At 45.6% G+C, this 16,529-nt stretch overlaps 1 protein-coding gene across 2 annotated transcripts in view; it reads left to right on the top strand.

Annotated features, from left to right (window-relative positions):
- LOC138472243 (protein DDI1 homolog 2-like) overlaps nucleotides 1-16,529 on the top strand; it is a 996,683-nt gene that overhangs the window by 928,569 nt on the left and 51,585 nt on the right. Inside the window, exon 9 of one of the 2 annotated variants that reach the window (XM_069610323.1) lies at nucleotides 10,337-10,398. The exons of the other annotated variant lie outside the window; for it this stretch is intronic. Within the exon in view, the coding sequence (XP_069466424.1) occupies nucleotides 10,337-10,353 (17 nt within the window). The 3' untranslated portion in view covers nucleotides 10,354-10,398. The remainder of the gene's footprint in view (nucleotides 1-10,336; nucleotides 10,399-16,529) is intronic. 2 annotated transcript variants of the gene reach the window in all.

The following is a 16,529-nucleotide window of genomic DNA, read 5'->3' as shown; positions in this document are numbered from 1 at the left end:
GGAAAGGATGTTGCAATGGAGGTTAGGGGATATGTACTGAGAATGGCTCAGTGAGCCACAGCACAGCAAGTGCCCTCTCCCATATGTTCACTCCCAGGAACACTAGATGTGACCATTGGCTTCTTTGGGGCTTTTTGATCCACACTAGTTCCTTCAGGTAGAGGCTTGCCCCAGTGGGCTGCAGCATTCGTGTATTCAGAGCTGGGTCATCAGCGAGCCAGTCCACCACAAATTGCAGCTGCCCTGTTATGTGATATAATTCAAAATGTGGGGTTCTGTTGCCACCTTCTTCATATGGCCTGTGTTTTGTTGATAACGCTATCCTTTTTCTCCCGTTTAACCACAGGAAGCCCCTAAAGATGCTATCCAGTATCTTGAAAAAGGTTTGGGTATGTAGAACGGGACATTTACAAAGAAGTGTAGTAACCTAGGCAGCACCACCATTTTCAGTAGGGCCGCCCTACCCATAAGCAGGGGGGGCAACTTAGCCCAGAACTTCATTGAGCCTCTGATGCCCTCTACGGCCTTTGCTATATTATGGTTGTGTTCCTGCACTGGATCATGGTATACGTTGACCCCTAGATATCTGAATGCGGACATCTTCCATTGCAGAGCAAGGACCAGCATCGCCCTTTATTCTATCCAGTGCAGTCTGTAGTGATTTGGTATTTATGTTGCTTTTGTTAGTATGAGTGGAATGTTGGATGAGTGACATAGAATGCTGTCTGTGAGAATGTTGTATGGTTAAGAGCTTGGATTGAGTCAGTTGGAGTGATGTAGCCTACCTGAGAGGATGCCGGTGTATGTTGTCTGAAGCTCAGCGACTTAATACAATGTACTGGAACTTCAATAAAGAAGCTACTAGAACATCTGAGGTCAGTCATCACTGGGAACCCAGAGCTTTACAATGGCGACGAGGATGCTGGCTGTGCTGGGGGGACAGCACCGAGGATTGCACATGCACCGCCCCCCCAACCAAAGAAGATCCTCTCAGGTAGGGCGAGCGCTTAGTTACAGAAGGCGTGTAGGGGCCCAGAGGCGCAGGATGTAGTGAGCGGCACCAGTGCCTGGGGCCAGGTGGCCTGCCTTCTGAGAGCAAGAGTATCCGTGTTGAAATGGGACGTTGGTGGGGCTAAGGGCCCATTGCCTGTATGGAGAGGGCTTAGAGCCTACAGCTGCTTTGGAGGGGATTGGTGCCCAGGCGTTGCGTTTTGAAGAAGTGGCAGCAGCACCTGAGGGGGGTTTGAAGCCCATGGCTTTGCAGCCGAGGGGCTTGGAGCTCATTTTGCTGTGCAGTGAAGCATCAAAGTGGTTTGGGAGAAGAGACGGTGTGCAGTCAGTAGTGGAGCCCATTGACGGAGCTGTGGAAATACTGGGGTTTTGCTGTTGCCCAATGTGATGTTAAACCTGGTTTTGTTGCAGCTGGTTATAGCTTTGGTTTTCGGTTCTGGGAGACTCAAGAAGCAGACAGCAAAGAAGGTGGTCTTACCTCCTGGTATGCGGCTTGTGCAGAGTTTCGGGAGGCTGCTGTGAGTTGCATTTTCGGCGGCCTGATGTTGCGCAGGGCGGCGCAATGGAGCAGCGAAGCAGCAGTGGGGAGGTGAGCTATGCGGTGTGCAACCTGGGCAGAGGCGTTTGGGTGCTGTGCTGGCTGACCGTTGGGCATCGCAGTAACCTTTGGAGCAGCGAGCTCTGCGCTCGCCAGTGATTCTCCAGCAATGGTGACGTCAGCTGGGTTGGCTTAGAGAGTTGGCAAACAGCAGTTCCAATCGAACGAACTGGAAAGATTCGGCGTCGGAGGTGTTCATTCTGTGGGATCCTCTAGTTAAAGAAGAAAACACAGCGACGTGTCAACGTGGCAGCGTCACTGCGTGAGTTCAGTTATTTCGCACCAGGAAGCAGCGCAGATTCTCATTGCATGGCTTCAGAAAGAGTCATCAGGGGAATGAGGAATTGGAAAAATCATCAGACAGTGGGTGATTGCGAGTTAATGCCGAAGCAGAACGAATTGGCGGCCTATCTTGGCAATGCGTTTAATGCTGTTTTTTGAAACTGAGGAGGCAGTGTAAGGGGCCGCGTCCCCACAGGTACCGTGCTGCGTGGGGGGGGGGGTGCTGGTGGAGCAGTGTTCAACTGGAGATGAATTACAAGACTTTCAGTCATTGTGCATTGGTTGCTGCATTTTGACTGCAGATGCTGGCATAATAGTAGCGGTTTGAGTTGTTGACATTATTTAGCAATGAGTTTGTTTCAATTGAGAAATGTGTGATATGTACATTTAGCAGCTGTAATGGTGATTTGTCGTGTGAGGCCTTTTATCAATGAGACATCTTATGAGTTGTTAGTGGAATGAGGTAGGCTGAATGCAGATGGATGTCGTGGCCTTAGTAGGTTTAGCACATGATGTTAGGGACAATGTTGTTTAGTCGTTAGTAAAGGTTGTGTTTAACATGTTTTCTTGTTCCACAGATGGACTTTTTGAAATGAATATGAAATGTGCAGTTTGGTACAATTATTTGATTCTAATATTATGTTTAATGATTTTCTTCCCATAGGTGGACTTTTAATGCAATAGGCAATGTGGACTGATTAGTGTTATAGTACATGGAATACAGAAATGTGATTTATGGAATATGCCACACTAATATTTTGCTTTGCATATGGGACTATTCTTGTTGAGAGCTGAGAAGCTCAGTGGGAGTTTTAGTAGAAATTTTAAGCGTTTTACAGTAATGACATGATATTGCAGTGTGTGGACGTGGTGTGCTATGGTCTTGCCTGTGTGCTAGAGGTATTTAGTAATGTGGTGATTGTTGTTGCTTGTGTGCAAGAAGCGTTTACTTATTTGGTGTGTCTTATGATGATGATGCTTCCTCACAGCGGTTGTGGTAGCTAGTGGGGTTTCAGAGAACACAGGTGACCATGGGGGGTGGCTTCACAGCACCGTAGGTGTTCATGCTTTGTTAATGTTTTGTGTTGTTTCACTCAGGTGTTTGGAACGGCCAGCCTGCTTCTTAGGAATGTGTGGGTGAACAACTTGGAGTTGTGTGTGGCTGTGAGGAGAGTAGTGGATGTGTGGTTGGTGCAAGTTGTGCAGAAGTGGAGAGAAGCTGTGGGGCCTGAGGTCGTGAGGATGTGTAGTGGTGCAATTTGCATTGGTTGGTGTCCTTTCTCCACTGTGTAGAAAAGGGGGAAGGGCACAGTTGGAATGTGTTTTGGTACCATTATTGCTGGTGACGTTTTTCTGGGAGTGCAGATGTGGTGTTTGGAGTTTGCTAGTTATGCACGCGCAGGAGATGGTGTGCGTGTGGTGTATGTTGGGTGTTGTGTGTGTACTTAGTTCTGGTAGGTGTTATTTGTGTTCTCTAAGGAGGGGAGATATGTAATGATTTGGTGTCTGTTGCTTTTGTTACTATGAGTGGAATGTTGGATGGGTGACATAGAATGCTGCCTGTGAGAATGTTGTTGTATGGTTGAGAGTTCTGAGTGTCAGTTAGAGTGATGTAGCCTACCTGAGAGGATGCCGGTATATATTGTCTGAAGCTCAGAGGTACCTGACCTGATAAACTTGATATTATGTACTGGAACTTCAATAAAGAAGCTATTAGAACATCATCTGAGGTCAGTCATCACTGGGAACCCAGAGCTTTACTAGCGGGAACAGGACTGACTTGTCTGTGCTAATTGTAATCATGACAGTTTCGCATATAGTGCCAAGGCTTCTAACAGCAGCTCTAGATTGTCTACGGGATTCTGAATGTATAACCAGGTATCATCAGCATATAGTGAGCTCAAATGCCTGGTCCATCTATCTCTGTACCCGCCTCTATGTATTCAGTCCCAAGGTACTGTGCTATTCCTTCCATGGCTAGGATATACAGTAACAGGGGTAGTGGGCAGCCATGTCTCGTTCCAATTCCCATGCTACTGAAATGCATCAACCCATTTTCACCCATGCCATTGGTCTTGTTTACACAAGTTGTACCCACTTGATATTACTGCCCGAATCCAAACCTGCGTAGAGTTGCATAAAGCCAGTCCCAACGTACCGAATGGAACGCATTCACCACATCCAGCGTGGGTATGGCACCCAGGATGCTGTGCTTTCTATCACAAGGTGTAACCTTCTCAAGTTCCATGTCATACTACAGCCTAGTACATAGCCAGTCTGGTCAGGGTCGTATAAGGGTATGTATTACCCTTTTCAATTTATTTGCAAGTATAGCTGTCAGTAGCTTGATATCCTGATTAAGCAGCGAGAGAGACCTATATGAACCACACTCTGTTGGGGTTTTATGGGGCTTGAGAAGCGGTATAATAATAGACGCCCCTCAGACTGAGGGGGAGGATACCCGCTTCATAAGAGTCTGTGAAAGTATCAAGCAAGAGTGGGGCCAGCTCCTGAGCATATGCCTTATAGAATTCGCTCTGCAGGCCATCCGATTCAGGAGTCTTTCCTGTCAGCAATGCTATAATCATGCTTTGGATGTAGTCTAGGGTGAGTGGTTCCTCGAGGCTGTCTCTCGCTTCCTGACTTAGCCGGAGGAGTGCTATCTCTCCTAACACCTCCTCTAGATAAGCCCTCAGTGTTGGGGGACCCTCCTGGTAGAGACTTTTATAAAATTCTTGAAAAGCTTCATTAACCCCGGTTTGGGTATGACCTAAGTCCCCATGTCTCGTGCATATCGTGTGGATTAGGCTCTGCGTCTCCTCCTTTTTATATAGCCACGCTAACAAGCAGCCATGTTTATCCACTTTTGTGTTGCCTCTCAATGTATTTAGCGGAACTATGTCTTCCCAGCCTCTCCCAGCACGCCATACATGTCTGTTCAAGCTCAATAACCTTTGCGTTCCCTCCCGATAGCTTCATCTATCCTCAGTCGCTCCTCCGCAGAGGACATTTCCTTGGTAATGGTTGCTTGAACGCTGCATGACCCAGCAATGGCTGCTACCCTGATTACTACCTTTAACGCTTACCGGAGGGTTCCAGCACTAGACACACTACCTACATTCTGTGAAATGTAGTCTGTGATGCTGTCTTTTAAACTGGCTCTGAATGGGGTGTCTTTTAGGGATTTGCTCCTAAGTCTCCACGTAGGTATTGGGGCTCTAGGGGGTACGTATTGCCACTGTAGGCTGAGAGGGACGTGATCAGACAGGACCATTCCTTTGTACTGCGCCATCGTAATGAGTTGTGCTGATTCTCGTCCCACAAAAAAGTAATCTATTTGTGTGTGCACTTAGTGTGGTGCAGAGTAGTGCAAGTAGTGTCTGTTATCCATATGGAGTACTCTCCAAACGTCCACCAGAGTAAATTAATATAGGAGCGTCTGTAGTGTCCGAGCTGGCAGGGCCGGATTAGTGAACATGGCATCAGATCTACCCAGGGTCGGGTTTAACGTGCAATTAAAATCACCCCCACCCCCATATCATGTTACCATCTTTGTAAGGGCTCAGCCGGAGGTATAATGACCTGAAGAACGTGACTGCGCTCTGATTGGGGGCATATGTGTTAACCAGACAAATATCCACCTGTTCAAGGAGACCCTGGACTAACACCATCCTGCCTTTATCGGTTTTGATTTGGGTGGCTTCAAATGGCACAGTGGGTGCTATCCAAATGAGGACCCCCTTGGGCGTAGGCAGTGTATGGGGATCCAAATACCTTACCCCTCCATTTATTCTCGAACAGTGTTTGCTTCTCAGCCCTAAAGTGAGTTTCCTGCAACAATGGTGTATCAATTTTTCACCTCCTTAAGTAATAAACTCGATTTTTCTTCACATAAGCATTCAGCACTCTTACATTCCAGGTAAGTACATTTACAGTTCCAGCCATAAGCTTATATCTCCCGCCAACCTGCCACCTATGTCTGAATCTAGCATGACCACATTCTCGTTCCGTTCCTTACATGGTGATCCAATCAAAATCGCAATGCTACCCTTCGTCATCCTCGTGCTTGCAGGCAGGTCCCCTTCCCATATAACTTTCCCAACAAAAAACAATAACAGCTCAACCTCCCCTTGCTTGCTCAGGCAAATCCGCTTCTCGCATACCCCCCAGTAGACATGCCGGGGGTAATGCACAGCGGGTGAACTTGTTCTCCTAAAAAATGGAACTTGGAGGTCGTGGCAGCTTCAGCTGTTTGTCTGGACTTCCTCGCATGGCGTGAGGCATTGACCATTGACAGCCCACCCTGGGCGTCTGGACAGCGCTCTATGTGCCCTTTCGATTGTGAAGCCTTGCGTAAGATTTCTGGGCCCAATTTCCTGAAGCAGTAAGTTCTCTATGTAAGTCATAGGGTCTGAGCCCTCCTCTCCTTCTGGCAGGCCCACTATGTGGATATTGTTTCTGCGGGCCGGCCCACAGCCTCTTCAACTCTGTTTTCCAGCAGAATGACCGTCTGTTGTAGGATGTGGACATTGGTATACGTCTCCTGGAACTCCCCTGTATTCTCCTTCACCTGGGTTTCTAACGTGGTGCGCTCTGCCAGGCTGCACACATCCTAGCGCAGCAATCCAACGTCAATTTTCACTGCTGCAATCTGTGTCCCCAATGAGGCCTTCAGTTCCGCTATAGCTTGCATCACTTGATTGTGTAGGTCAATGAATTTGCTCCCTTTTGCCTGTGTGGGGTCCATGTTTCCCCCTGGGGCATGTTGTATGGCATTACCGTAGCTATCCACTGTTGGGTAGCCTGCTTTTGTTTAGGTCACTTCGGGAGGCATCTAATCTATCTGTATTCTCTGCATCCAGCCGCAATTATTGACCGCGTGGGGCCCTGTAGCAAGTACGTTTTCTAGCCCAATATTCAATAGTCGCTGCTGCCAGGTTCCGCCAGCTATCAGCGAGTGTACTTTATGTTGGGGCAATCGTGCTTCTCAGGGGTGAGGAGGGGGTATTATCCATGCCTTCACTCCTGCGGTTTCCAGGCACCCTCTGTTGTTTTCCCCCCCTGATCCTCCTTTTTTTGTGCGCGGTGCCACAGCACTTCCTCAGTGCCTTCCAGATATGGCAACAGGCCCTAGCCAGGCAGTATTTTTATCAGTCCCCCCCTGTCCCACCTAATCCCCACCACCCCCACAGCTCCAGGACCAAGGAGCTCTCTCCCAACTTCCCCGCTCTGCCCAGGTCTGCTTTACTCTCCTCTCCCCTGGCCTTTTCACTGGCTCCAGGTACATCGGGGGAGGGTGTCTGGCATGTCTGAGCCCAAGCGTCTCTTCAACGTGTTACAGGGACCGAAGGATTCAGCCTTTAGCGTATACCGCCTGCCCGGGCTCACTCGCGTATGCCCCCTCTGCATTCTTAGTACGGGAGTATCTGCCTGCCATTGGGGATTCCGAGCGTTCCACTTGCCTGCTCAATGCTGCAGTGCCTGGGTTCTGCTGGCTGTATCCGTACACTCCAGCGGGAGCCTGCAGGCGGTCTTTGCCTCGCGGCTCCACTCCTTTTTTCTGTACTGTCCAGGCAAGCTCCTCCTTTTTTTACACACGCAGCCGCTGTACACACGGGATCACTGTCCCTCACTGCTCCGCGATTTAAGTGCTTGACTTCTCCAAGCCTCTCCTCTTGTCTGAGGCTCGTTGGCACAGCAGTCGGCTTCCTCAGGATGCAGCCACCTTTTTATTTTCAGCTGCCAACGGCGGGCCATATCCTTTGTGTCTCGCTACCAGTGACCGGCCGGGGCTCCACTCTCTCTCCTTCAGCTGGGCACTCCAAACGGGTTCCTACGCCGTCCTGCTTATTTTCAGGCACTTTTGTAGTAGTTAGTCTTGCTTCCCATACAGATCTTGCGAGATCTGGCAGGAGCAGTCAATGGAGTCGACCTACTCCATGGCTGCAAGCCACGCCCTCTGCGACCATTACACTTATAATTACCTTTTTATTTAGGTCTGTTCATATTTGGTGACCTGTTCTTGCTGTAGCTGTGCCATTTCTGGGGTTTTGACTGGCCTTATGGTCATGCCACTGATCTATTCTCTTCAGTCCCTTAATACCTTCTTGCCAAGTTATCACTGCATTAATTGTGTGAAATGATCTGACAAGTAGTGACTGTTAATCTTATTATGTTATGAGTAGCCCTCAAGGTTTGACTCTATCATCTCTGTACTTTTGACACAAATGGTTGCTCACTGCTTGATGAAGAGCATCAGTTAAAGTGAAAGCTTACAGATAGCATAGACATGTTGCTTTGGTTAACTTTCTTTGTGCTGTCACAGGGTCCCACATGGAATGAAGGACGGCAAGACCATAGGTTATAGTTTACGATCTTTATTATGGGAATTGGTTGCAAGAATGGGCAATGCTGATAAAGGAAGTACAGTTCTCTTTTTAAACTGGATCGTGCAACTTCTGAGCTATCTCCTACCCTGTGTGTTATCTCCCTCATAGTATTCTTTTCTCCTGTGATGTCATACCACCACATAGTATTCCTTCCTCATCCATCATATCACTTTATCTCCCTGATGTTCATTCTGCTTTATCACTGCAGACTTCTGATGTTGTTCCTGCCTCCTCCTACTTGGGTCTCACCACCACCTCTTACTTCCACTCTCTGATGTTACCACCTACTTCTGCAACTGCCAAATGTTTGAGGTTACCACCTCCTCCATCACTCCCTTAATTTTGACCACCTCCTACATCACTCCCTTAATTTTAACCACCTCCTCCTTTGGCTTCTCAACTTCCACCTCCTTCTGTACCCTCAACCTTTTTTCGTCCTTACCGCCTCCTTAACCCGCATAACTCATAACCTTCTTTTGCTTTCCACTGCTGCCATCTGTGCTCTATCTCTCCTGCCTGCACTTATTCCATTGCTCTCCAGTGTCCAGCCTTCGCCAAATGCGAGCCTCCTGCTCTCCGCGCTGCCAGACTGGAGCGGAGTACCTTTTATAGTATTTTCCCTCCCCAGTGGGTCTTTCAGTGATGGTATGAACCTAGGGTGTGTAATTATGTGATAGGGAGAAGCTGTGCTTCGCTTCATCTCTGATGCTTTGGGCTCAAGGATGTGAGCTAATACTGTAATTGGCCTATACACCTTTTTAGGTTTTGATTGTTGCCCCCCAGACACACCAGGTGCTTCCTGTGATGTACTGAGCTCTTCAGTATTTCCAGTGTGTGGTTTAAAGGTTGAAAATGCACCTGGTAAACTTTTGAAACACTTGGTTTCACTGAGCGTGCAGGGTAATAGTAGCAGTGAAGCCCTGGCGTGAGAATCCATTGCTCGGAAAAAATGCCTCTGAAACTCTTCCTCCCACGCTGAAATGTCAACATTCAGTAAGTCGTGAACTGGCAACGTTGTATCAGTGGAACTGCGGAAGTCCCTGCAGTTCCTACAGGTGCACTAAGAAGAGTAATTTGATGTACCGGGTAAAGCTTCAACACTATCCAAACACTTGCTTCTATAGTCTAATGCAGAGAAACCATGTGCTCGGGGAGAGGGTCACTCTCATTTGGGAAGAGGGTGCCACCAGTATTATCCTGGACAGTCCAGCAAGGACTGGCTGTGTCAGCCACAAACCTAGCTGGAGCTCAATTTCTCACTGATTGTGCAACTGGTATGTATGCAGTTTATTTGATGGCGCAGAGGATCTTACATGGCTGGACATGTGTTTTTCCTAGCTCTCGGAAGGGTTTGGGCAGGGCCCACCCTTTCAGGACTGGCGTGCCCTACTGGTTCAAAGGGATGGGGAGGGACTGGGGAGTCTGAACTTCAACACTGGCCTGCTGTGTGGCACTGTGATTGCCCCCTGCCATGTGATGGTGACCAAGGTGCAGTGACCAGGTGATCCTCCCAATGCCTCCCCTCAGCCCAATATCCACTGGTTCGGGGTGGCACCTGTCTGCCTCAATCACTACCTTGCAAGTCTCCAGAACCAGGCAGGGGACTTCATCACAGCGCGTCAATGTATTTCTGTTCTTGTGTCAACTGTATTTTGTCAGTGAATAGGAATAAGGCCATTCTCAACATTTGATCAGCACAGGATGTCTTGTGGGTTGGGATGGTATAGCGACAAAGGGTTGTGGACAAACGTGGTTTATTTGATGAAAGAATTGGCATACAGTTCCATTTTATTGTACATTTCTTTAACCGTTAGTGGGGTTCTTTATTTTGGGTCTTTAGGCTTGGTTTGAGGCATGGGAAGTAATTTTCACAGTCAACACTGTAGAATTCTGGCACAAGAGGCCAGTGAAGCATTACTTTCTCAAGTGGTAGTTCAGCCCAATGTAAAAAAAAAAAACCTGGGGGTTTCAGAGCAATATATTAACCCTGCATGCTGAGTGCTTTGAACTCCTAACACAGGTTTGCTGTTTGTGTTTTATTCCCTAATCCCAACAGACACTCCGAAGCCTTGATGCATGTGTGTGTGCTTGCAGCAGCTGGCGTGAGCTACAGACCAGGTATTTATTGACTGCAATTTGCTAAAATGACTTTCAAATATAGTGGAAGATAGCATCCACAAAGAACACATTTTACTGTAATCATAATGTGCTGATACTAAATGCATGTGTTTTTGCAACATTGTTTCTGAGACTTGTGGATCTGCTTAGAATCACGTGCTTTGCACAGGCCTGACATCTAGTGGTAGGTGTGGAGTATTGCATGACTTGTTTTCGAAGTTCGAAAAGGTACGTTGACTGGGCATGTTTGTAAAAATATCCCTAGTTAGACGTGTACTGTAACCATGGTCCCTCGCATATCGAAGTCCTCAATGTCTTTTTCGACTATTGTGGTCGTTCTCTCTTATGCAGAGTCCGTAGCTTCTTGCTACTTCTTGATATTGTTCATTATTATCAAACTTCGATTCCTTGCGTCTTTAGACGGATGCATTTTCGACACCCATATCTGCAAACGTCGACTGAAGACTTTCAACAGCATCTTTGACATCTTGCCACATGCTCCGGCCTACACCAGGACTTGGCTTTACAGTAGGGAGAGTGTGGCGATTAACGGTATTTTATTTTTTTCAATGTTATTGTTTTATTCAAAACTTTTCATTTATCCATACAAAAATACATTTCCAAAATTTACTAACAAAAAAAAAAGAATTTCAATATCAGCTGTCTTTCATTGTCCATACTCTCCATACTTCCTTAGTTCATTTTCCTTACTACTTTAAGTACAGCTTTGAGTCCACCGTTCCTGGTGTTTATGTGGTCTTCATGGCGATAATATGATTCCAAAATTGAATAATGACAGTAGTCCGACTCCTATTGTTCCCTGATGGTATAAGATTCCATCTGTCCTGGCTATTAAGGTCGGGCCCGGTTGTTGATATAATTTCTCGAAACCAATTTCTTTTTTCAACCAACGCAGGACAAATCATGTTGATATGATGGATATTCTTCAGCGACTGCTTGTTCTCGCAGAATCAACAGAAGGCTTCCTCTTTAGAGATTTGCCTAGTATTTGCCATGAGTTCCCGTGTTGGTAATTGGTTCAATTGTAGTCTAATAAATTGGTCCCTGATCTGCCTATCCGGAAATTGCTTCAGATATGCAGGTAGATCATTAAGTGCACGGCTATCCAGCTCACAGTTCAGATTCATCTGGTATTGTGATTTCTCTGTCAGAGTGCATATCCAATCATTTCGCTGTAGTCTTGGTTTAGCACATTGAGGTCGATTTACTAGCATCTCCGTTGTTATGCTATTTGCTGCCATCACGCCTTTCATGACGTTCTTCCATAGTGCTAAGGCCGTATTAGCCACTGTATTATTTCTTTGTTGAAATAATTTATATGCTGGGATTTCCTCCTCGTTAATCATCTTTCTGTAAAAGTTGATTTTTTTCCACTCGACTATTGATCTTAGCGATTGTGTCGCAATCTCGTGCCTAATTCTTTTGATTGGGAATGAATTTGATAGCCCAAGAATTTTACTCCAAAAAAGGCCTTCCAAGATGTCCCAAATTGATTGGTCGAGATTTATCATGGTCTCACTCCCGTAACTAAGGATCGCAGTCACTTTTTGCCGATAGAAAATGAGGATCGGTTTTAAAGAATATTTTCCAAATTTTCTATGTAAGAGTAGCCCTTGTCTCGCTAAAGAGGCTGTTTTTGTTCTTAAGTGAGTTATCCAGGGTGTTTCTACTTCTGATTGATTAACTAGGACTCCCAGATATTTGATTGCTGTCATTGTGGTCAATTTTTTTTCATTCATGTAAAATCGAAACAGTTGTTGATTTTTTTTTTTTGTGGTTTCTTTGCCGAGAGTGCCATGATTCTTGTTTTGGCGGTGTTTATCTCTAGTCCATTTTCCACCATGTAAATTTCCAACTCCCGTAGACTTCTTTGTAGCCCTAACTCTGTTTTGTCTAAAATGACGATATTATCTGCATACATCAAGTGCTGAATCTGCTGGTTGTTTATTTTAGGAGGATTTGCCATCTGAAATCGAGGATGATCAGGGAGATCCATGGTATACAGTTTAAACAGCCTTGCTGCGAGAGGGCAGCCCTGTTTAAGCCCATTGTCCGCTTCAATAGGTGCTGATAGTTGCCCTTGTTGGGATAGTCTGATTCTTAAAGTTGTGTTGCTGTATAGCGGCTTGATCGGTTCCAATAGCGTCAATGGACAATTCCATTTCTTTAGTTTTCCCCAAAGTGTTGTCCTATTAACCATATCAAAAGCCATATGCAAGTCTATGAATGCTGCATACGTGTTATGTTTATCAGTGCCTCCTGTTTCAATAGGTTCAAAATCATAAGATTTACATGAGTACCCGTGCTTTTGGTAAATCCAGTCTGCCTAATATCCAATTTCTTGTTTTCTTTGATCCATATATTAAGTTTGTTCAGCAATCGGATCCAAAAGTGCGATTGGTCTGTAGTTTATGGGCAGTTGCCGATCACCTGCTTTATATATTGGGATCAGAATTGCTGTCGTCCAAGTAATGGGAATTTGTTTCTCTTTTTCGATCGCAGCGAATAGATGTACACAAAATTTAGCCCAATCTTCTGGATGTTTCTTTATGAGCATATTGCTCAGGCCATCTGGGCCTGGTGCTCTTGATGAATTGAGCTTCTTTATGATTAAGATAGCATCATATGTCCAGGCATTTGTCCATACAGTTGATTCATTCTGCTCCGTTCTGATGGGCTGATTGCTCGCTGTCTGTTTATAAATGGCCTTGAAGTGGCTAATCCATACAGATTCAGCAATCCCTTGGATTATTTTATGTTGTTGTCCATTTGCGGGTTTAATAAGTTCCACAACTCTCTCGTGGTGTTGTTTTTCAGGAGAAGTAGGATTGCTTCTGCATCTTGTTGTAAAAGCAGGGCTTTTGCATTCTTTGTCCAATTTCTATAATTTTGTTTTGCTTTTCGAATAGCACTCCATGTATTGACATCCTTCTTACCTTTTATTTCTGAGATCGTTCTCCGCAGTTCTTTTTTTTTGTTTGCTATTTGTAAGTTGCAAGAAGAGTGTGGTTATTCTTAGACGACTCTTGTTTGTAAATCTTTCGTAGAAATGGTGTGAGTATCCATTCATAGTTTATTTGTTTCATGCCAGACCCCCGTGGACTGGTGTATATACTTACTAATTTCTTCATTTGATTATCACTAATACGCAGTCGGGTGACAGCCGAGTTAGTTTCCAAGTGCGGTAAGTGTACTTTAGTACTTTCACAAAACGGTGCTTTCCATGTGATGCTGATAATATGATGATCGCTGTTATCGGATCTCGTAATATCTTGGGCCGTTACTTTGGAGACTAGGGTTGGTGACATAGAGATGTAATCCAAAGTGGATGACACTTTTCCATTTGTCCAGGTAGTAGTTTTCGGACTATGGTTCGTCTTGTTGGTACAGTAGAAATGTCGCCATGTGATTTCTTTAGTCCATATTTTTGCTCTCGCTGATAGTTGAATTTTCTCGATCACTAGTCCTTGTTGGTCGAATAAATGGATGTTAAGATCACCACATAGAATTATTTCACTATCGTTTGTTTCCAGCACTAAATTATCTATGGCGGAGAATAGAATATCAATGAATTCATCCACTTGCGTCGTCGCCTGGTCCCAATATAGATTGAATATTGCTCATCTCTGTGCCGGTGCTTGCACCATGATTCCATGTGTCATCTCTGTACTCAAAATTTCTATTATCGCTAGTTGAATCCACGGTGATATGTTGGTAGATTAATGCTATTGGAATTCTCTTAGAGAATGTTTCTTCTCATATTTCCCTTTCTCTATAGTTGTCAAGCTGCCTTTCCTCCTAAACATGGAAAGAACACCATTTAACTTCTGCCCTTCGTGCAATAGAAAATTCCTGTGGGTAGACACATATGACATGTGTAATCACTGTCTTCCCCTTGACCATTTAGAAAACTGCTGTGCAGAGTGCAAGCTCTTTCAGCCAAGAAAATGCTCAAAGAGAGACACAATGGTGGGGAGCCTACGCCATGCAGGACACGTCCAGTTCGCCCACCAGCACTTATGAGTCGGGCAACTAAGACAGAGGCAGCTATGGCTCCTTTTCTGATGCTGAAGACATTGAAGAGGAGTCAACAGACTTCCATGTGCCAGTCCTCAACCCCCAAAGGGCAGGCCCAGTGTTCTGCTGTGGGGACAACACCTGGCGACAAAGGCACACACAAGCGCCCTCACCATGGGGGGGTCACAAACGGCACCATAAGCATACACAACTTAGCCATTCTTCGATGGATACTCTTCACGAATAACTAATAACACTACGTTACTTGCAAGTTCGAATAGTGCGCAATGGGACTCGCTGCAGAATCAATTAGGTCATTTTCCAGAACCTTTCAAGTCACAGTTGCTTAAAACTGTTAGAGGGAAGACAGGTGGCTCAAAATATTCTTGAGAACACCATAGATGCTGCAGATACGGTGGGCAGAATAGTAGCATGGGGGTACCTTGTTAAAACGTCCCTCCTGGTTGTGAAATTCCGGTTTTAAGCCAGAAACACAAGCTATGCTAATTAACACACCAGAAGAAGACTCTGTCCTATTTGGACGCGCTCGAACTATCCAAAATATCAAAACTTTCGAAATATCCAATAAACCTTACGTCCAATGTGGGGTGTTAAATGCCTGCCTCATTTCGGGGCCAGGGTTATTAGAGGTCCATACAGTCAGGGTTTGGAACATCCCCCTCCCTGTGGTTCTCATCTCAATGTCAGACAACTACTTTTCAAACCATCAATGAAAGAGGTTTTAGGCGAGGCAAAGGTTGTGGCAGAAGTGCAGCCTCACAAGACTCCTCTGCCGCTCCAACAAAAGGCAGGTTTTCCTCCCTTGTTTCCCTATTAGGGGGTTGAATTACACTTTTCGCCCACGCACGGAACGGCATCACATCAGAGCAGTGTGTGTTGTCAACAGTAGCTAAAGGATATTCCATCAAACTCATGGAAACACCTCGCCACCATCCGCCAAAGTCGAGAAGATATTTGCAAGACCAATTGTAATACAAGCGGAAATTCAAACTCTGCTACAAAAGGGAGCAATAGAGCTGGTTCTACATCAAGAGGTAATCAAAGATATTTATTCAATATACTTCCTTGTACTTTAACTAAATGCCAATTATTAGACCTGCATCTTGCAAACACATATGTCAAACCACAACAAATTCCGGATGACAAGGCTACAGGAGATAATTTCAGTTCCCAAAAGGGGGTATTATATGGCAACGGTGGACATGAAAGATGCATACTTTCAGATTTCAATGTTGCCAGCGCACAGGAAATACCTAAGGTTCAAAGTAGGGTCAATTCACTACCAATTCAAAGTACTTCCCTTTTAGAATAGCTTCAGCGCCATGTGTATTTACAAAGGTGCTCACAGTGGTTTCAGCCCACCTGCGCACACAGTCCATTCCAGCCTACCCTTATCTAGACGACTGGCTAATACAGGCGACACACCTCAACTGTCAACGGAAGACTCAAACAATGAACCTGCTATTTCAGTTGGGTTTCTCAACAAGAAAAAATCAATTCTTGCTCCCAGTCAAGTAACACCATTTCTAGGAGAAATCATTCAAACAGAAGACACTCTAGTCTTCCCCTTCAACAAGAAGGTTCAAAACCTGCTATTTAAAGTTCAAGTATGTAGCCGGTCGTCGGATAACCGTACAACAGGCCATGAGTCTTCCCGGAATGATGGCTTCCTGCATCTCTCTTGTACCACACAAGTGCACATGCATCCAATGAAAGACTGGCTGGCGAAACAATGGTCACAAGCAAGCGGTTTATGGGACGATCTAGTGGTGGTTTCGCAACCTCTCAATCAATCCATGCAGTGGTGGACAAAAGAGAATCTTTAAAAGGGCAAGTACTTTATCACTCCAGCCTTAGAAGCCACCATAACAGACGCATCGCTATCAGGATAGGGAGCGCACTTTCTCCATCAAACCGTGCACACTGTGTGGACGCAAGCTATGTCGAACAAATATATCAACCTGCTGGTGCTACTAGACCTATTCAAAGCTTTACAAGCATTTCAACACCTGCTAGCAGGGAAACGAGTCCTAGTCCTGAGAGACAGCACTACAACCATGTATTGCATAAAC

This window comes from Ambystoma mexicanum, chromosome 8 (assembly GCF_040938575.1).
Source record: "Ambystoma mexicanum isolate Mex_15411 chromosome 8, UKY_AmexF1_1, whole genome shotgun sequence".
NCBI classification, from domain to species: Eukaryota; Metazoa; Chordata; class Amphibia; order Caudata; family Ambystomatidae; genus Ambystoma; species Ambystoma mexicanum.
This window is presented reverse-complemented; position numbering and strand designations above follow the sequence as displayed.